General features: G+C 26.2%; 5 protein-coding genes across 6 annotated transcripts; 1 reads left to right on the forward strand and 4 right to left on the reverse strand.

The window, feature by feature from the left end:
- Positions 1-419: 419 nt before the first annotated feature.
- LOC114130696 (general transcription factor IIH subunit 4) lies at positions 420-2,385 on the reverse strand. The gene is made up of 3 exons (XM_027995726.2): positions 1,641-2,385; positions 1,126-1,580; positions 420-1,041 (listed from the first exon to the last, which is right to left on the reverse strand). Exons 1-3 carry the CDS (start codon positions 2,220-2,222, stop codon positions 663-665), a joined length of 1,416 nt encoding a protein of 471 aa, XP_027851527.1. The 5' UTR covers positions 2,223-2,385; the 3' UTR covers positions 420-662.
- Positions 2,386-2,483: 98 nt separating this feature from the next.
- On the forward strand, positions 2,484-5,048 carry LOC114130712 (uncharacterized). 2 transcript variants are annotated; one of them, XM_027995749.2, is made up of 8 exons: positions 2,484-2,698; positions 3,355-3,481; positions 3,722-3,844; positions 3,916-4,036; positions 4,080-4,201; positions 4,448-4,588; positions 4,660-4,791; positions 4,855-5,048. In XM_027995749.2, exons 1-8 carry the CDS (start codon positions 2,622-2,624, stop codon positions 4,987-4,989), a joined length of 978 nt encoding a protein of 325 aa, XP_027851550.2. In that variant the 5' UTR covers positions 2,484-2,621; the 3' UTR covers positions 4,990-5,048. The 2 variants fall into 2 exon arrangements, with proteins under 2 accessions (XP_027851550.2, XP_027851557.2); XM_027995756.2 differs by having other exon boundaries at positions 4,092-4,201.
- Positions 4,943-6,921, reverse strand: LOC114130725 (transcription initiation factor IIE subunit beta). The gene is made up of 7 exons (XM_027995768.2): positions 6,772-6,921; positions 6,252-6,348; positions 6,052-6,168; positions 5,817-5,982; positions 5,521-5,721; positions 5,258-5,431; positions 4,943-5,192 (listed from the first exon to the last, which is right to left on the reverse strand). The coding sequence occupies exons 2-7, from the start codon at positions 6,311-6,313 to the stop codon at positions 5,049-5,051; spliced, it is 864 nt and encodes a 287-aa protein (XP_027851569.1). The 5' UTR covers positions 6,314-6,348; positions 6,772-6,921; the 3' UTR covers positions 4,943-5,048.
- A 2,440-nt stretch (positions 6,922-9,361) lies between these two features.
- LOC114130705 (protein takeout-like) lies at positions 9,362-16,526 on the reverse strand. The gene is made up of 6 exons (XM_027995737.2): positions 16,166-16,526; positions 12,208-12,300; positions 11,979-12,126; positions 10,123-10,256; positions 9,904-10,053; positions 9,362-9,726 (listed from the first exon to the last, which is right to left on the reverse strand). The coding sequence occupies exons 1-6, from the start codon at positions 16,284-16,286 to the stop codon at positions 9,572-9,574; spliced, it is 801 nt and encodes a 266-aa protein (XP_027851538.1). The 5' UTR covers positions 16,287-16,526; the 3' UTR covers positions 9,362-9,571.
- Positions 16,527-16,630: 104 nt separating this feature from the next.
- On the reverse strand, positions 16,631-20,069 carry LOC114130616 (protein takeout-like). The gene is made up of 6 exons (XM_027995627.2): positions 19,554-20,069; positions 19,402-19,494; positions 18,436-18,586; positions 18,059-18,192; positions 17,848-17,997; positions 16,631-17,036 (listed from the first exon to the last, which is right to left on the reverse strand). Exons 1-6 carry the CDS (start codon positions 19,651-19,653, stop codon positions 16,885-16,887), a joined length of 780 nt encoding a protein of 259 aa, XP_027851428.2. The 5' UTR covers positions 19,654-20,069; the 3' UTR covers positions 16,631-16,884.
- Positions 20,070-21,335: the final 1,266 nt, after the last annotated feature.

The following is a 21,335-nucleotide window of genomic DNA, read 5'->3' on the forward strand; positions in this document are numbered from 1 at the left end:
GTTATAGATATATAAGCACTATATTTATTTATAAATATCAGAAATTCAAATGTTTTCTCTTTAATAATCAAACTATATCGTACAGACATACAGACATACACTACACTTATTATTTATTAATATAGACTGTCAGATAGTGTTCATCGTTTTTTGTACACAATGACTTATCGTTGAATTTAAATTTTACACATTCATTATATTAATTAACTTCTCAACAATGAGGTTCATACAACGCTTATTATCCAGCAAAGCGGTAACTAACTTACACTTTTTTATTGTTGCTCGTGTTACATCTGTAATTTTAATTAATCAAGTTTGATTATAATAATTTTTATTTTTTTGATGTTTTTACTCAATAATGTATGTTATATAATATGCATTATACTGATTTTGTTTTAAATAACAAAATAATAACAATATAAGAAATCTTTTTTTTTTAATTTTATTTAAAAGAATACATAAATAGAATAAATAAAAAAAATAATTTTAGTATGAAAATTTAATTATTAATTATACGTACACAATTATTATTATCTGTGGCACATATAATCAATCAAGCTAGCTTTGGCTGTTGAATTATTAGTGCTATTAAATTAATAACACAATCATTTGAATTATACAAATAGTAAACAATTGAACATTGAATACAGAACTTGTTACATTTAAAACGGATCAGATTTTGGTTGTTTTTTCCAAAACTTCCTTACATCATCGTGTCCATCAGTACTTACAACAATGTTCCTTCTTCTTTCATCACACCATACCAATGCCCCAATTTCAGCAGCATAATTTTTTATTGTTTCATAATCATTAGGGGTATTTATATTGCTATATAACACACCATCTGTGTATGTTAGTCGATTTCTTTCATTTTCCCACAGATAAATTTGATCAATAACAGTTTGCGGCATTCCACATTCTTGCATTTGTGGATGTGTATGTACAGTAAGAAATCTTACTATTTGTGCAGCAGTAATGCCACTACGCAATGCCGTTCGAACTGAATCTCTTGTTAGTATACCAGCAGCCATGTTTGGAAATCTAAAACAAGAGAAGGGATGTAGTATACATATATATATATATTTATTTAAAATATTTTTAAGCTATTATTATAATAATTATTACCTGTAAAGCATATGAGTAAATAATGCAACTAAAGCAACTTTTAGATCAGAATCAGTCATAGCATAAATTCGAAAATTGGTTTCTACAACTATATAACGTTCTTTAGATTTCATACGTTCCGAAGTGCGACTATTTCCTTGTCCCATTTCAATTACTAATCGAGTAGGGTAAAAACGTCCAGCTTTACGCCTCCTTTGGTAAACTAATCCAAATTCTCGAAGATGTTGTAGAAATGCTTGAAGGTTTTCAGACATTTCGTCAGTTATATAATCCCATCCTAAAGTACCAAGATGTATTTGAAAGAGGAATGTCAGACATTGAGCAAGATCAAGACCCCTTGATTCTACTGTTTCCATATAGCGGAGCATAAAGTACCAAACTTGAGTAGCCATGTCCAGCAATAGAAACTGAAATCCTGTTGATGTAATTACTGGACTATCATCCGTATCTCTGACCTAAAATATAATAATATTGAGTACCTAATAGAATTATATTACAGTTGAACTATTACTTACCATAAGACCTGCATTTAGTAACACCCTGACTGCATCTGATGAAATACCTTCATGTTTAGAACCAACCATGTAATGTAATATACATTCCCATCGTTCATATGCATATGAATCTAAAAAGTCTATATCTCTTGCTTTTGGATCAGCTATCACGTCACTGTTAGCTACCATAGAACGGCCACCGCCCATTAGTGCTACTTTGAGTTTCTTCTTGAATGTAGAATTTAGAATCCATCCCTTGAGGCCACCAGACACACCAGTTAATTTCCATATGTGTAAATTGGTGGCTACTTCTATAGATTCGTCAAGTTCGCGGGAATAATTGGCCGGCACCCAGGATGAAAGAACTGATTGTGGCACTGGTTGTTCGATGAATAAAATACGCAAAGTAAACTGTTGGGCAATGTCAGGTAACACTCTAAATACTGTAAGGCAAGTCGGAGGATGACTGTATAGACGATCTTGAACAGCTTCTGGAAGTTTGATGAGGTATTCGTATAATGTAAGAACTTTTAGTATTTTAGAACCCTCGTCTTTACGTAAATTTTTCCGTTTTTCCTTACTAGAGCTGGGTTCTTTGGACATAATTGTATACAATTCGTATATTTAACAATTTTGTTGAAAAACTAACATTATCTTATGTCTTATGGTCTTTAAAAATTATGTAATTACTATTAATTAGACACCAAACAAACTAATAAACAATTAAACATAATATAATATTTTATATTTTAAAAGATAAACATTTCAAATTTTGAAATTGTATTTACTAATATTTAAAAAATATTCATATCAGTCAACCTAACCTTCAAAATATGTGAAATGATAGTGCGAATGTGTGATAAAGTGAGATCTAAAAAGTTTTGAATTATAATAATTCAAAAATCAAAATCTTACTACCTACTCAATTCAAAAAATCATATTTATTAACTCTTATATGTTTGTCATAGAATTAAATAACTGCTGATCCATTAACAAGTTGAAATGGACAAACGTTCAAAGAATTTGCCCAAATTTGGGGCAGCAAAAATTTCGTTCACTCCAAATTTAGGATATAAAAGGTAAATTAATAATTTCATTGACAATTTTCTATAATTATGTTTTCCAATTCTAGTAAACCAATTGATTTTATTCAATACTGTTGGCCAATGAGTTTAATTTTATTCTTTTTTTAAGTACCTATTTAAAAAAATGTTATTGAAGTGTATTTTACTAACTATTAAAAATACCATAACCTATTCCCAATTTTGGTTTAGAAACTAACAGTTTAGTACAACAAATCCACAGATTACATCATTAAATATTGTCAAAAAAAAAAAAATAAATAAATAAATGTACTATATTCTTGAATATAATATATAGGTAGCATAGGTGCAAGTATACTAGCATCCAGGTCAGTTACTCAAGTTGAAGCATTTATTTTTACTATCAGTCTCTTCTAATAAAATTGTGTGTAAAGGACTGATACTTTTCTGCACATTTGGGTACTGCTCTTTTCGCCCATTACCAGAATTGATGAGTGTGTTTGTTTTTCAACTCTCAAGGAGCAGTATTTTTAATACTTCTTTTAACCAAAATTATAATATACATAAGTTATCATGCAATCTAATAATTATTAACTATTTTTACTTATTGTAAAATAATAAGATTTTAAAAATTATAGTTAAAAAAAAAATTACCATTTTTTAATGAATTTAATATTACAATTATTTTACAGAATTGTAGCCAAGGATTCAGATCAACTATCTAAGGTAGAAGTCAAAGTAGAACATGATGCTAATTCAAATGCTCAATCATCATCAACACAAAAACAAAAAAAAACTAAGGAAAGATCAACAACACAGGTTTGTATTTGATTTGATGAATAAATATTAACATTATAACTTTATATTTAAAAATATTATATACAAATGTGTACAAAAATTATATTTTATAAAATCATTTTTAAAATCAAAATTCAAGTTATGACAATTAACTAGATCAATAAATAAAAATAAAATCTTTTTTTAAAGAAGAAAGACAGATTTAATTGTTAATATAATTTATTTATAATATAGAATCATAAAATTAGGTTTTATTTTTAGGTACAAAGTGTGTTTTCCAACATGAGTTCAACAAGTCAAGGTAGGCCAGGTTCATCACGAATGGGATCATCTGGTTTTCGATCCTATTCAAATCATGGTAGTTTCAATAGTTCAGGATCTTTTGTGAGTATTATTTTGATATTTGGTTTATATTAAGTGTTTTAATTTTAAAATGTCTTTTTTAATTTACTTAGGTGAAAAAAGAAGCTTGTCAAAGCATACAACAAATGCAAATGTTTGAAAATAATCAATTTGATATGGACGACCCAATGGATGAGGTTCATGGACCAGTTAGATTACCTTTCTTAAAAAAAGGTACACAAAAATTTTCTGATATTTTTTTACAACTATCTAATAGTGTTTGTTTTAGATAGGGTACCACAAATTAAGTCTGAAAATAATCTAGAATACCCATACCAGAAGAATATTTATCCTTCATTAAATGAATTAATTTCTCCTGAATTATTAATTACTTTGCAGGTACTTACTACTTGATTTATCAAAATATACTTAAAAAAATTATATTGTGTTAAAAGTTATTTTGATCAATAATTGAATAATATAATTGCTAGTTGTTGCCTCTGAAGTAATGGTATATTTGCTTTAGAGGTTATTAGTTATTACTTTATTTGATCATATTGACGACATAGAATATTTTCTGTTACAATATGCTATCTATGATTAGCTACATATAATTGATTATAATAATTATTTGATTTGTATTAGTTTTATGATAGTGCATTTAGTATTCAATCCAAGACTGCAAATAATGATCTAAATGAAATTTATAACAATGGTGTAACACCTGTTGAATTAAAACCACAATTACCTATAAAAATGGAATATAATGGCCATTTAAAAGCTGAAGTAATTATTGAGATACCAATAGCTCATATGGATATGTTATATCAGTTAAAAAGGATCATTTTTAATTTCAGAATGATTCAGAAGGTGTTTTTAAATCCAAACCAATAGGTAAAGTACAATATTATAGATCCGGACGTGTTGTTTTAATTTTCAATCAAAAAAGATATGAACTGTTAAAAGCCAACGAGGACAAACATCACAAGGTGACTTAATTTATTTTTAACCTTAAAAATTAACTTCAGTTTATGTTATTGTCATTTTTTCAGGAATTATTTAGTCTTACTAAAATTGAAGAAGCAGAAAGACCAGATAAACTAGTGAGCTTAGGAACAGTACCTCTACGATTAAAGGCTGTTTTAAATATTAATAATATAATTGAGCATTTTTTAACAAGTCATTAGTATACAATATTTTTTATTAATGTACAAAAAAAAATGAATAAATATACGTTTATAAATAATTACAATGTATCATAATCTTCCAATACACTTGCCAAATGTTCATTATCCCTAGGCCTTTTAGATAATCTTTTCTTAGTCACTGGTTTTTTCCGTTTTACATGATTTACTTTTTTAATACCATTATCTTGCATGGAACTTATACCCTAAAAAAAAATTATATTTATTTTAGGTAAATTTTTTGAAAACTTTAATTATGTGGTAAGCATACCTGTTTCTCCAAATGTTCCTCTATCTTTTCATCATCCATATTTTCTACTGCAATACTCCTCCACATTTTTTTAAATTCTTCATTAATTTCAATAGTTGCAGATTTGTCATTGTAGAACATAACTTTTTTTTTATCTCCAGGCCGGCAAACGTATAATATTTCATTTTGCAAATGCTGTATAAAAATATATTAAATCATAATTAAATATTTTCTATAAATAAAATAATGAACACAATTTTTATAACCAGTATTCATTTTTTTACCTTAAGAGCTTTTTCACAATTAGGTAGCGATTCTTGAATATCATCCATCATAATTCCCCCTAAACCTTTTAAATCTTGTTGTTTTAATAACTTTAACAAAGCTTTCCTGTCTTTAAGTTTATATGGAGGCTTGAACATATATTTTCCATCAGACGTCCGTTCGATTTTAGGATTACCTGGTAGTGCCTCAGTTTCTAACCACTTAACAATAATAATGAACGTATAAATGATTATACAAGTATAGTTTTCAATTTGTGATACAAACAATAAACATAATAAATTAATGTTATACGTACCGTTTTTACTTTAGTTCCCACATCTAATTGATTAGTTTCATCCAATAATTCATCTAATGTTAATGGATGATCATCTCCATCCTGATGTCGAGCTCTAATATACTTTACTATTTTGGTAAGCACACCAAATTTATACTGAGAACTTTGTCCATATGATTTGTAACTACTATAGTGGTAATGAAAAGTATTAATTGTTAAAATTAGATTTATTAAATCTATATAAAATAGTTCATACTTTAATGAACTTGAAGCATTTGGTGGTGAAGGTGGTCTGGGCATAGATGGTAATGGTTTGGATTTCCTTTTAATTTCATCTTTGTTGCTGGTGTCTTCTCTTAACCTTTTTTCAACCCTATAATAACAGCAGATACAAACAATAGTTAGAGTAAAATCATTATTTGAATAAGTTTAAACATATTAAAATAATGTACTTACACAGGAATAGCTGAAGCTTTTAGTTTGAATAATTCTCTTTCTCTGAGCAAAGCCGGGTCCATGTTTTTTTACTTAGAAATATACTTAGCAAATGAACCTAATCATAAAAGTTTTATTTAAGTAAATAATCGATTATCTTGTTTTTTAATTGCATATTATTTAAAGCAATGATTGTTCAAATTATTATTATATTATTAAATAGATACATCTTTTTATTATAAGATTTTAGAGGTAAGTTTAAAAATTAATAAAAAAAATAAAACACTTTTAAGTTCATGTTTCAAAAATCTTAGTTCATAAATGGATAACTCAATTTCCAATTCCAACTAAATTGATACACCAGAAATTAATAATTAGAAATTAGAATAAATATAAATTGAAACTGATAATCATAGAATAATTCAACAGTATTTTAGATTTACCATAAAATAATAATAATGAACTGCATATTCATAAAAATAAAATAACTCTTCATATAAATTACTTCAATTAAAAATAAAGAATAAAATAGTTTACTCACTCTATTTTTTCAACATTATAATGTAATGTTTATTTTATAGTGAAAATAAGTCCATTCGCTATTTGTTAATTTAAAGTTGAGAATACAAATATTAAAAATTGTTGTTTTGACTTTGGTAGTTAAGTAAGTAGATACTAGATTATTGTTTGGTGTTTAGTATACATTTGTTATCATTAACTCTAAATAATATCAAATTTTAAAGTTTTATCATCAAGAACAAAGATAGTAGAACTGATGAGAGAGAGAGAGAGATGGTGTTGTTATCATGGTTTAAATAACCCAACTAAAGTGGTTATGTGAAGAAATTCAAATTTAGCTATTAATGCGCTATCTATTTGAAAACGAAACACGATTTAAAAATGTGATACATATTTTGTGATTTGTGTATAAAACGTTGTCATGATTAAAAATGTATTTCAACGTATTCAACTGTCAAAGTGTCAAGGTGACAAGGTTTATTAAGAAATTGACATAATAGGATTTATATATTCAGAACGTATATTATAAGTTATTTATGTTGTTAGATAATATTATATTCCAACAAAGAAGAGGCAATACATTGTACACATGAGCATCATGTCTCTTTGTACCGATAAACTATGAACGCTCAAAATATATAATATTATAGGTATGTGCATAAAAATAAATTGTTTACTGTTTACCTACACGAAACATACAAAACAATTATAATATTTAAGATAAAGTTAATAGCTAGGTATACAACAGTTTTTATTAAATTATATTAATAATAATGATAATTATTGAGTGTCAAGTGAAGAATAATTGTTGAAAATAAGTGTGATGCGTCCTAAGTATAAAGATGCGCGTAGGGTCATTTTCGGGGATGGAGAGAATGAAATTAGATTCTACAAATCCATAGGCGTGTGCAGGAATTTTTCACAGGGTGTGCAAAATTGTTTTAGATGGGTTACTTGACCAACTACAATTCAGTTCGATAAATAAATGTCTCTATATTATAATAATTAATTTTCAATGAATTTAAATTTTTTAGACGCTGCTTTATTGATAATGAAAATAAAGAATATTAGATGTAAATTTAATATTACTATTGCAGACTAAGTATTGTATAAAATAAAAACAATTATTAATTTACATATTATATATTACACATACTAATCTACTCTCAATAATCAGTTTTAAATAATTAAACAATTTTTCATTAAAAATATAAAGTAGACACAAATTTTTGCACACCCCGTGCGCACGTCTATTTACAAATCCTAAATCCATTTATAACCAGGGCCCAGGCTCCAGAGGTATCGTAGACTGGACCGCTGTAGGTATATGGACAGATATGTAACCAGGATTTTTTAAATAGGAGTGTGGGATTTTTAGCATATAATATATTTTCAGATTGTATATTTATATATCTCTAAAAGGTGGAGTTTTAATAACCAAAATATACCTACCCGCTGTATATATATCTATTGTCTGCTTCTATGCATCTGCAAAGTGGGCTGATTTCATGTTACATTGTCCAGGCGGCAGGCTGGTACAGAATATAACTATAATAAAACTAATAAAATAATCATAATTTTCAGCGCGAAAAAACATATTCACATTGTATGCCTGCTCGCTAAGTCACGGTTTACAAGATAAGGTAGGTGCTAAAATCTTTAAGAATTTAAAAATAAAAGCTACATAATAGGTACTATGCTAACCTCCATAGGCGTGCGCAGACTTCTAAGTCAGGTATGGCTAAATTTAATCTGACACTCAAATACAATACACACAATATACAATTCATCAATATTGATTTAAAATATTAACATCTCGATGGGCAACCAGTATACCTTTAAATGTGTAAATATCTATATGATTTTGATTTATTTTGGTATCAATTTTCTAAGGCTATAACGCTTTATTACTTTCTTATGTATCAAGTACCAACCCACTTATAACTATAAACAAAAAAAGGCTCAGGTGGGGCTAAAGCCCAATCACTAAACAGCCCTACCCGTGTGCACGCCTATGCAAATCTCCACTATATAGCTCTTGCTATAGTCATGCTCATAGTCCGCGATGTTAACCCTTCATTATAATCCAATTGATTTTAAAAATGTACTAATATTTTTCAAATCAATTGTAAATAATTGTAAATTTGTTTTTAGTAAGTATTTGTAAAATTTATGGCACTGTAGGTTGGTAACTTTAAATAATGATATTGGAATATTAGCGTATTCGTCATAGGTACAACACATTTTATTCGGTATAGTATAATATATTATTATGTTGTACAGTTCACTGTATAGTTAAACTCACTAACGTATTCATTGTTACTTATCTAAATATCAGAATACATACTATACAACTATATAGTATTTACCTATCCTATTAAATATGAAGTTACGCATAAGCTATGTACCTATTAGTATTTTATAGTTGTATAGTCGTATCGTTCCATAAATTATGTCAGATGTAATAATAATTTGTATTGCGACTGTGAAGGTCAATTTTTAAAAACATACAATAGCAATTCATCACGTGAATTTAACTTGATAAAAAAGTGAAAGGACTGTATATTTTAGTTAAATTTTTGCTTGTTCGTTTTAATATTTAGGAACGCATATTATTGATTTTTATTCCTCATCATACATTTTTAATAATAGTAATACATACAAAATAGTAACATAGTTATAGAAATAAAAAGTATAAAATACAATGATTAATTAATTATCATTATGAATCACGAATATAATAATAATATATACGTTAAAATAATTCGAAATAGGCTATATGTACAACAATGCTCATATAATATAATTATATTATAAGTCAACTAATCATCTTGTAACCACAATTTTGTTGGCATGTGACTGAATGCATCGTTCATAATCTGCTTGAATATAGTCGATAGGTTTTCACCTATATTTTCCTTTAGATCGTTTACCACTTCCAATGCGTTTTGGTTCAAAAACGTGTTGACAGTTCGTCCTGTAAAACAGAGTGGAAAACATGATCGAATACCATTAGATATTTTGTTCATTTAACAATACCATAAAATGTTGACAAGTCTTTTATTGTATTTATAGTGAATAGTAATTCATATACATGTCATATTGTATATTATGATTTTACTCGAGCTTTACAATTTTGTACGATTTTACTTACCTAATACTTTGTTGCCGTTGAACAAATTGTCAAAGTTGGCTCGCATAGCAGCTAAATTAAAGTCTACTTTCATACTGCTAGCTACCATTACAGTTTCGTTCATGTATTTTGGGAAGAAGATCTTTGTCTGCACGTGTGTGGTTACATTTTCTGAAAATTAAGCAATTATAATATTTAATGGACGTTATGTGGTTAACGTTTTATTTAATTGGTACTCACTCAGATATAATTTAGCATCGCCTACACCAACCAGTGGTAATAATAATAAATTTCCCTTTAGGTCGTATTTTGATTCTACTTTGATTGTTGGTATGAATAGACCAATGTCTAGACGATTTTTAACCAAGTCCATTCTAAAAGAATACAATTATTTTATCACTCGGCTCTTAAAATCAAATGCATGCAATAAATTCTCAAACTAATTTTTGAAATTTTATTTAATAAATAACACATTTGAATATTGTACGAATATACACTTTCTATAGATTATACTTCAACTACCAATAGTACCTATTGCTTATATGATTATTGATTATGAATAAAACATATTATAAAGAAATAAGAATCTATATTATAAATTAAAAGTATTCAAACTTTGTATTATCACAAGATTCCTTTTTGTCTATTTACAATATATACTCGTATTGACAAATTATAAATAATTAATGATAAAAAAGATTACATAATATCATAATTTATAACATATAGGTAAAATGTTTATGGAGATTTTTTTTTTCATTATCATATTACCATAATGACCATCGCCATTATGAAATTATATTAACCATTTCTTATTATGACACGGCAAATTTGACCAACAATTGCGACGCCCCTTGGAGCTGAGAGTGTTTTCAGGGGAAGCGTGGCCCAGAAAAAGAAAAAGAAATAAATATAAGAATGATGATGGTGATTAATATCTTATTTTATTCCAAATCTAATACATTCAATTTCGATTTTCTAACTATAGTTAATTACATTTGTTGTCTGATAATTGATCATTGATGTATTTATATTTTATAATATACTTATTTATCTATCTATCTATGCAAAAAGAAACGTGTGTACGGTCGTGATCTATCATCTATGAGCTAAAAAACTCTATGACCGATTTTTACGAAAATTTCAGAGATTGTAATATCAAAAGTTTACAGAGCAGTTAGAATCACGTTTGACAGGTGACGCTACACAGCGTTTGAAAAATAAATATTTTTGTTGATTATTTACGTTAACTACCATCATATATAAATGCTTTTAAGTATAGTATTGTCGCTATTATCAATTTTTCATAATATTTAGCTAGTTATGAATAAATAAACATATTTACTTTCATTTAAACTTAATATTATTTTGTACTTAATAATTTGGGACCTACAAAAATATTATAAAGAGATTATGAAGCCACGGGATGAAACATTTTGAATACCTACTTACCTTTAAAATATAGATTTTTTATTTGTATACATTATGTAAACTATATGGTAAATTTTAGCCTGTAATAGGTTATTTTTAAATTTTAAGAGTGAAGAAGTTGCATTGGTTAAATTTGTGCATGACGTTATACGTTCCACGAGATAAAAGTTTGATTGAAAATTGATACTGAGAGAATATGCAGATGTGAGATGTTAGTGTAAAATAGTTTTTTTTTAAAAAAAAATATGAAACAAATATTTTTCTAAGAATAATTAAGATTTGGTTGAACAATCAGTGAATAATCATATGATTTTACATTTTTACATTGACTAAAGTATTACTGTGATCGAATTAAAATAGTTATCCTTGACTATATAGAAACTTGGACTTTATTACAGCTAATGAAGTTAATTTAAGTAATGTAATTTATTTCATAAACAGAGTAATTATAAATTTATTCAGTATAATATGTATAATAATTATACATGTATTCATGTTTATTGTTTATATTTTAATAATTTTCTGTTTCTATTATTTTTATTGCTGTAGGTACATGTATCTACTATTATATTATAGTATTATAATTTATTCCAAATAATTTACATCAGTCATTATATATTTTTATAATTCATAATTTATATTATAAATTCTTTAATTTAACATACTTTGTATAAAGAGCAGTTGTATTACTTGGTCCGTGGACTATAAGATTTGTGAATGCTCCAGATAATGTTATGGCACCTTGGCCTTTAGTCAAAGACACTTTGTCAATATGCATTGGTTCGAACGGTCTGGTTCCAATTTCCGGTATACCTGATTCAGAATAATATTTAACAATAAAGTTTAATGATTAATTTTCATATTATATTATACTAATATTTATATGTATATTACCTTTTGCTAAGTAAGGAAACATGTTTTGAAAAGTCATACGGATACATTCGTCCAAATTCGGGTCTTTCTTTTTGCAGGCATTTAACCAAACAGCTATAACAATTTAATGTACAAATTGATAAAACAATACATATTTTAATTGCTAATTATTATGACAAGATTTCAGGAGTTATAATATATATATATTTATTAATATTAATTGTAAATAATATATTGTATGGCTTGTGTTTTTAATGTATTAATAATATTTATTGTTAACAATTATAAAGATTCAGGTTACGTACCTAAAGTTAATTGATTATTTTTAAGTTTCTATGAATATAATTTAATTGCAATTGATTATAAATTTATATAAGATATAAAACTTAGCAGTCGATTATAGAACTTTTATACAAAACACTCTAATTATTATCTTTAAAATGATTATGTTCATACATTATATAAACGAATTATAAATATCATTTAAAACCCAAATAATTATAATAGTATGAAATAAAATATTTTAGATGAGATATATCATACAACATAAGTAAAATTATTATACAGTTATATTATTTATTTTTTTAATAATACTTATGCGAAATATTTTTCGTGATATTCTTAGCATTTAACTACCCATAATTTGTATATTATTATGTGTGCCTTCAATAATAAATATTTTTATTTATTTTATCATAATTACATTTTAATATAATAACAACAACAATAATAATAATTACCAACTGCAGTTAAGTTTGTATCTGGTATACGGGTTTGTTAGGCTATAAACTTAAAATGTATTTGTATGTAAATATTTAAAATATAATAAAGTTCCTAAATAGTTTATTTATTATAATAAAGTAATATTATATTATTATAATTGTATACCTTAAGTTCGAAAATTTAGTTTAAGATTCTATACAATAAGGTTTTGCTGTAAAAATAATAAATATAATTCAATTGTTAATGTATAAATATTTTTTATGAGCGTTTAAGTTAAAATTTATTGAACTAGGATATTCACGCGTAAAATAACGATTGTTCATCAAATAATTTTAATATTTTTAATGTAATCTAAAGGGTAAGGAGTATTAACTGAATAAATTTAATAGACCCCATACTACTTAAATTATCATTTTTTAAACTCGATAACTAATTTTTTATTTTATTATCTATTGCCTATTAGTTAATACTATTGTCTGTTATAGCTTGACAATGGATATAATTGATATAAATATATTATATAACATTATAAGATTATAATATTTTCTGATTTATTACAACTCTAGTTAATAATATGAATGGTTATAAAAGAAAATTAAACTAATGAAAGAACTATAAGAGCTAATAATTAAGATAATTATAAATGTAGAAATATTAAACAAGAATAGATTTGGGAAAAATTATACCTTAAGTGTTAAACTAATAAATATATTTAGAACGGAAGGAAGAAGGGAGACTTATTAGTTAGTCGACTCATTAATGAATAATGGATTATTGAATTGAAATTTGAAATTAATTGAGATATGATTCGTTAAGGTAAATTTTGATTTTACCTTGTAAATATATCTGAAAGTTGTATAAGGTATAAATTGTAATTCGGAAATATATTTTTAAGGTTTTTTAAAAGTTTATTGTTTGCAGTTTTATTTATTCATTTGCGATACATCGTATATGTTTTTAAGTAAATAGGTACATTATTATGTGTAACCGTATACTTTCAACATATAAAAAATTTTATTGACAAAATAATATTGGTATATAACATGTTTTGACTAAAATGTATTTATTTTATAATGCACTTAATCATTTAAGAATTAAAAGTAATATATAAAAGGCACATCATATAATTTCATAATTTATAATTATAGGTATGTGTCCAAAAAGTCATTTTATATAAAATCAAACTTTAATACTACTTATAAAATGCACATAATTCGTTTACAAATGATTAGTAATGTAGCCTGTAGGTAGTAGCTAGATACTCAATACGCATACAATATTATTATACACAAATACATTTTATGTAATAAACAATCTACAGTGCCTTCTCCGCAGTATACATACTGGTTACATTTGTAAGTAATTCGAGGATCAAAACACCCTGCATCGAGTTTTTAGTCGTTACATAAATAAAAACATTGAAAAGCGCTTACGTTTGTTCACCGGTACCTATATAATTCATGTGTAATGTTAATATTTTTATAATATGTTTTTAATCCACTTCGGTATCATGTCTTCCGAAATCGTTTTCATCCGCATAATCGACCGTACATACGACGTATATATATATAGTTAAATATATAATTACGTATGTAATATATGTACAGTTATAATAGTATAGGTAATAATCTTTAAATTATTATCGCTACAAACTCGCGGCGTCGTTGAACACGTGTGGTTCGCTTTCACTGGGACCTAGCGGGACCACATAAACTATACGGAGAAAAACGAGTGAGAGAGAAATAGGAAATTTTTTTTATTACAGACGTTCGAACGCACTTTCATTAATGAGGGCGCTTACTTAATGGGTCGGTCGTCGGACTAGCATAGCAGCGGCAACAGCAGGTTATAATAATAATAATAATAATGTGTTTGCTCCAAGGCGATATTTTATAATAATAAACAAACAAGTAACAACTACTATTATACGTGCACGACGTACATGTATATTATTATTATATACACACGACTGCAAAAAAAAAAAAAAAAATAAATAAATAAAAAACGTTCGTTCTTACATAATTCGATCGGGACGCGATCGTGTGCGGTGGCGACCACGGTGACGTTGACGTCTATTACAACTACTATTTCTATACCTAATATTTATATATACATTATACCTATATGTATAATATTATAATATTCGCTATTGGTTTATTACTAATTGGTTATTACATGGTTATTACTTATGTTATTGTATATAGTGGTACTTGTACGTACTTATACCTATTTGTGTAGTGTGTACCTACATAAATTCTGCAGTACCTATATACCTACAACATAATGCGTTAGTCTTATGTGTATGGCGTATGGGATGTGTACTGCAAATGGTGTAGTTACGTAATCTATATTATTATTTAGAGTATTTAGACGGGGAAAAAATGATTAAATATTAAACAACTATACGCATAGTTTTCTTAAAATTATATTAAATAAAATATTATATACCTAGGTATAGTATATTATTTTATTAACAGAATTTCAGGAGCCAACTCTGGGAATTAAAAATTGATGATTTATTATGTACACGACCTAGTCATGCACCGGTCAACGGTTGTCGCCTTGTGCGTTATGATGTGTAAACCGATCGTTTTTGACCTGTTTAGGAAGTAAATTCGTGCGCGGAATGCTTAAAGAAAATGTGGACGCGCGGGGTTGTTGCGAAATGCCATTCGGGGTCGACAGCAGTAGAATAATATTGAGCTTAGTACACTGGGTGTACTACACCCTATTAAAATGTTCTATATTATTTACTTTTATTAATTTATTATATCGTTTATTATTTTTTAAAGTTGTTTTATGTAATATGTATGACATGCGTAATTTATCGTTGTTTGATAATTAACGTACAGTTCTATGCGGCAGTTTAACCGAAGTTGAGAAGATGCAAATCGAACGTTAAATAAATACCTATAGGTTTGAATTACGTGTAATAATACTAATATCCATCATAGGGCTAGGTACCTAGAGAAATTAAAATAAATATAAATTTCAAAGGATAGATCGAATTTGATCCATGTAACGACACACGATTTCGATCATCAAACGCGCTTTTGAAATTGTAATTTATTTTTTAATTAAAAATAATATATATAGGTACAATAAGTGATTTGTTAACTTTTCTTCGTTCAATATCAATCAAATATCACCACACAAATAAAAATGAAACGTTATTTTAACAAAGTTAAAATATAATTGTGAAATATCCATTGGTAAATTATAATGAATAATAATAATTATAATAAATAATTCTTACGAGCGGTTTGAAGTGGCGGTATCTGGTCTTGTTGAATCGGCTTTTGGCTGTTGGTGGCTTGAATCATCACTATACAACCAAGGGTTGTGGCGCACACGACTATAGCCGTAAGAAGCAGCATTCTGCTATGGTTGTTCACACAGTTGTATGTCGTTTATAGGTGTATCGTGATCACGGCTTTACGGATATGTGGTGTTGTGTGTACGTTAATGACAACCAACGATTGGAACACAAAACCTATACAAAGTATATCTTCCAGAAATCGTATGAGAGAAAGAAATAAAACAGACCAAATCCGTACAGCGACAGCGGACATACAGAATGTTGGCGTAATACTTGTGGCCGGCGTAATATTACAAGCGCCGAAGAAGACTAGTTTGAACGTGGTCGACAGAGAAAGTTTTTATCCGTCGGCCGTCCGTCATTCGGTACATTTGATTGGTCTACCGTATATATTATATATATTTATTATTATTTTTTAATACCGAATTATTGAGTATAATATACCTACTATGTAACATAGTGTAATGAAAGATACAATTTAAAAAATAATATGACAAGTATTCAATGTGGTTAAACGTATTATTTGTTATAATTGAAAAACCTTATACAACATAAATATAAAATAATAAATAATAATACAAATTTAAGTACAAAACATTTAAAAAATAACACCAAATATTTACAATAATTTATGGATTATTTTTAATACATAATACTTAAATGGGTAGTAATTCGTCTAACGAGTATGTGTGATACAATTTGTTGGCGAATTTTTTGAATAGATCACCAATTGTTTCTTCGAGAATAGGTTTGAATTCTTGAGCAACATGTCTCCAATTATCATTTAAAAACGTATTCATCGCTTCGCCTAAATAAATAAAATCATATTAAATAGTTAATAAAGCTATTAAAAGAAAATTGTAAATATCAAGCCATAAATAATTTTTTTTAAACACATTTTCTTAATATATCTATCCGTGTTCGGGTGTTCCATACAAATTTTAGATTATAAATATCACTATACGAAAAAAGTAAATATAGTTAAACTATTATTATATTTTTATTATTGTACTTTAGTATGAACAAATTTGTTTGTGTATTTATTAATTTATATGCATGTACTATAGTATGTTTATTGTGTTTGTGTATAGTGTATTACCTAAATGTATTTATACATCTGTGAACGAAATTATTAAAAATAAATTTAATTCGATTTTGATAATATTACGCGTTTTAAAAATATTTTATTTTAAATTAATGTATTTATTTTAATTGTTCAATGTTACGCATTAAGTTGTTTTTGCCAAGTCTTATTATAATGTGTTTATGACGCATATGACACAGCATAAAAATAATCTAAAAACTTTTCTTCAAAATGAAGTCTTCAGATAATATAATATTTTTATGTCAAATATGAAAAATAAATAACACTTGGATTCAAGTTATGTTTTAACTTAGATATTCGTATGTATAAACCATATAATTATGAACACGCATAAATATTTTATAATTTTTCAATGAGGTTTTCAAAATATTTAAATAAAATAACCAAATTAATTAGTATGATAAATTAAACACATTTTGTATTTTTATTTTATAGGTAGTTAAATTAATGTTGCATGTAAATAACTTAAGTGGATTATAGTGATGAGTAATTTGTAAGTATATATAAGTATTACCTAGTTCCCTGTCGCCTTCAAATAAGTCACTGAGGTAAATGCTTGCATGACCGATTTGAAAATCAATGGCTACATCTTGGACATTGAAGTGTTTTTTACCTCCAATTTGAATAGTATTACATTGGACGAGGACATTAGCTTCAATATTTGCTAAAATATGAAGAAAACAAAATTAAATTCAATAAAAAAAGGCTTTATTATAATGGCTTACTATAATTTCCTTCGCTTAAACCAGCTCCAGAGATAGGTAACATTAAAATTCTTCCTTCAATAGTATAATTGGCTGTCATATGTAGAAAAGGTAACCACACTTTAATTCGAATTCTCTCTTTTTCCAAATCCACTCTGATTAATCATAATAATAAAATAATGGTACATAATTTAATCATGTATGTTTAGAATTGAGAGACTAATTTTATTTTTATAGTTATAACCTAATGAAAATTATTTTTCAATGTTAACTAAAAAATATAAAAGATTTACGAAAAATGCTATGTTTTTTGAAAAAAAGTTAACTATAAAAATAAATTAAAATATTTTCTTATATAATTTTAATTCTATGAATATATATATATCTATTTAACTTACTTGACATTTTTTAAAATAAATTGACTTGGCCCATACACACGAATATCTCGATAAATTGATTGTACACTAACACTTCCTTTATTACCTTGGTTCATCACAATTTCAGGTATGTAAAGTGGTTCACACGAGGGTATAAATAATTCTGGGATCCCTGATAAACATAAAGTAGAATAAAAATATTAATTCTCTAAGAAAAGTGTTTAAAATATGAAGTTGATTGAAAGAGTTTATCGGTCTCACGAAAATTATATTTTAGTCGTTAATATATTTGTAAAATCCACGGATTTAAGATTTTCAAAGAAATAAATCGTCTTATTTTTTTATTAATTTCATAGGTTAAATAATGTTTATATAAATTAAAATTAAATTATAGAATTCTAAGTATTCATGTACATTTTAATCCATGTATTTTTTTTATAAGTACAATATAATATCTGTCCTATATTACAAATGTTTTCTGTTTCATCACTTCATTTTACTCAAGCAATTGAAGTTAAATGATGAGTAATAAATTATTTATAGATTTTTTCTTCAAATTTTTTGTTACGAACCAATCATTAAAACTAATACTGTTATTAATTCTTGTCAAAGGAAAATGCGAAGTCACAATATGTTCGAGATTCGAAATATTATGTAATGTGGTTAATTTGAAATGAAATATTCAAATGATGTAAAATTGTAAAATATGAAGACGGCGTTTACTTGAAAACTGGTTTAATCAATAGTCTCAAACCATTTTAATTTATAACTCAAATAGGTACTCAATATATTATAATATATATTTATGGTTTAAGGTTTAATTAAAAATTTAAATTAAAATAAATTTGAATACGTTTTTGATGTAACTATAAGCTGTTGCTCATGACTATGGATTATTTAAAGTGATATAGTAATACTCATTTTCAAATGTTTAGTATCGTTGATATTTATAATTGTATGATAAATAGAAATAAATTAGTGGTTTACCTCTCGCCAATTGCGGCCTTAGGTCTTCGATGGCACCTTTTATACAGTCATTCAAATTTGGATCACTTCGATGACATGTTCGTAATATATTATCTGCAAAATAATATTGTAAAATTTAATTATTTTTATTATATTATTTGGATTAAACTTACGTGGTTTTCTCGACTGTGTATATACATCAGTTTCTGAACGTATGTTAGTCATACAAAGTACAAGTGCCAAGAAACACAAATTAAAATTACTACTAGTCATTTTTTTGAAATTAAAAATGTAGTCTTTAGTCTTCCAACATTAAGTAAGAGTGCAAATACTAAAATAATAATCTGCTAACCCGTAGGTATATACTAAATCTAAACGTGTGATTAAATTGTTTTGTACTAAAAAAACTATTGTATACAAAACAATTTAAGTTTTCCGCGTTTACAAAGGTATATGAATTGTAGATGATGTGTATGATTTATGATTGTTGTTTGTGTTTTTAAAGGTTTTGGTTTAGTTAAGTTCCGCGTTGTTCACGCGCCAGACGTGTCATTTTATCCATTATAAAGAATAAAACAAATTAAAAAAAAAAAAACAAATTTAGTTGTCTAGAAAAAGTCAATAGTTATATCATACATTTTTATAATTAAATTCTGTTTTCAAATATTTTATGCACTATTTATGAACATTTTTTTTACACATGGTAACACAATTTCAAACGTACGCAATATTTATCGCAATTTAATAACAATTATTATTAATCACCTGATTATATTTTATTACAATTTTATACATTTCTATAGAATCATAATTTCGTTAACAATTTTAACTTATTTTAACTTAAGTAATATTTATCTTAACTATATGATGATGTGCTTGATGTTATATTACTGTAATATTGTCATTGTGAATAACATTTATATATAATATAATTTTATATATTACACATATTAGGTATAATATATTAGAATTGTTTATCAATTATTTTTTGTTATATAATTTTAATTTTTAATTTATATTTTGACCTATCTATATTAATAATACGCAATATTTGAGTATCTATAGGTGTATATATAAAAGTGATCTTCCACATTCTACTTATTGTACTATCATGGTTCTCAAAGTAATTAGTGGTAATAGCTACCTTTGGTACATAGGTAATTTTACACAGTTATACTCAAGGAATAAGTATGTGTATCTCCAGCCAAACTTAACAATTTGTATTTTAAACAGGTAAGATTCGCACTGGGATTTGTTAAAAACATTTATTTTTCATATAATTTTAGTCATTTTATACTTTAATATTCGATCAAAACAATAACCTAAATAGCTGTATTAAAAATCTGTGCAGCTTACACTGTAAAAATCCACAGAAAATTAATTTGTAACGGACAATATAGTAGAGGATCAAGTGCTAGTATATTATATTCTTACTTATTATATATGCTACTATGTATTATGCTTATAAAAACAGTATTTCTTAATTAGATGTTTTAATTTGGTCTGAAAAATGTTTGATTTACATCATAACATCGCTCATATAGATTTTAGATTTGAAAATATAATCAATACAATTTACAATTTGTATTTACTTATATAATTGAAACCATTTAAAATATCTAATTTCTTCTCTGTATAAGTTGGTATTCCTTTAGTACATTAAAGAATGTTGTTTCCTAACTATTCTATATTAAAGGATTTTTGGGTGTTACATTATATTACAATTATTATCCTATTTTCAAATAAGTAGGTACCAATAAAGGTAGTGACTCGAGCAAAGGGCTTGTGGGTGAAGCAAAATAATTATAAATTAGATTTAATTCTTGAACTGATTGAAAATATGATTTAAATTATTATTATTTTATATTTATTTGTTTTCTTAATCATTTAATATGTACAAATAAAATAAAGTAATATTAAGGGGTAGATTTTCATGTAATTGCAATCACATTTTA

Source organism: Aphis gossypii, chromosome 1 (genome assembly GCF_020184175.1).
Source record: "Aphis gossypii isolate Hap1 chromosome 1, ASM2018417v2, whole genome shotgun sequence".
Classification (NCBI taxonomy): Eukaryota; Metazoa; Arthropoda; class Insecta; order Hemiptera; family Aphididae; genus Aphis; species Aphis gossypii.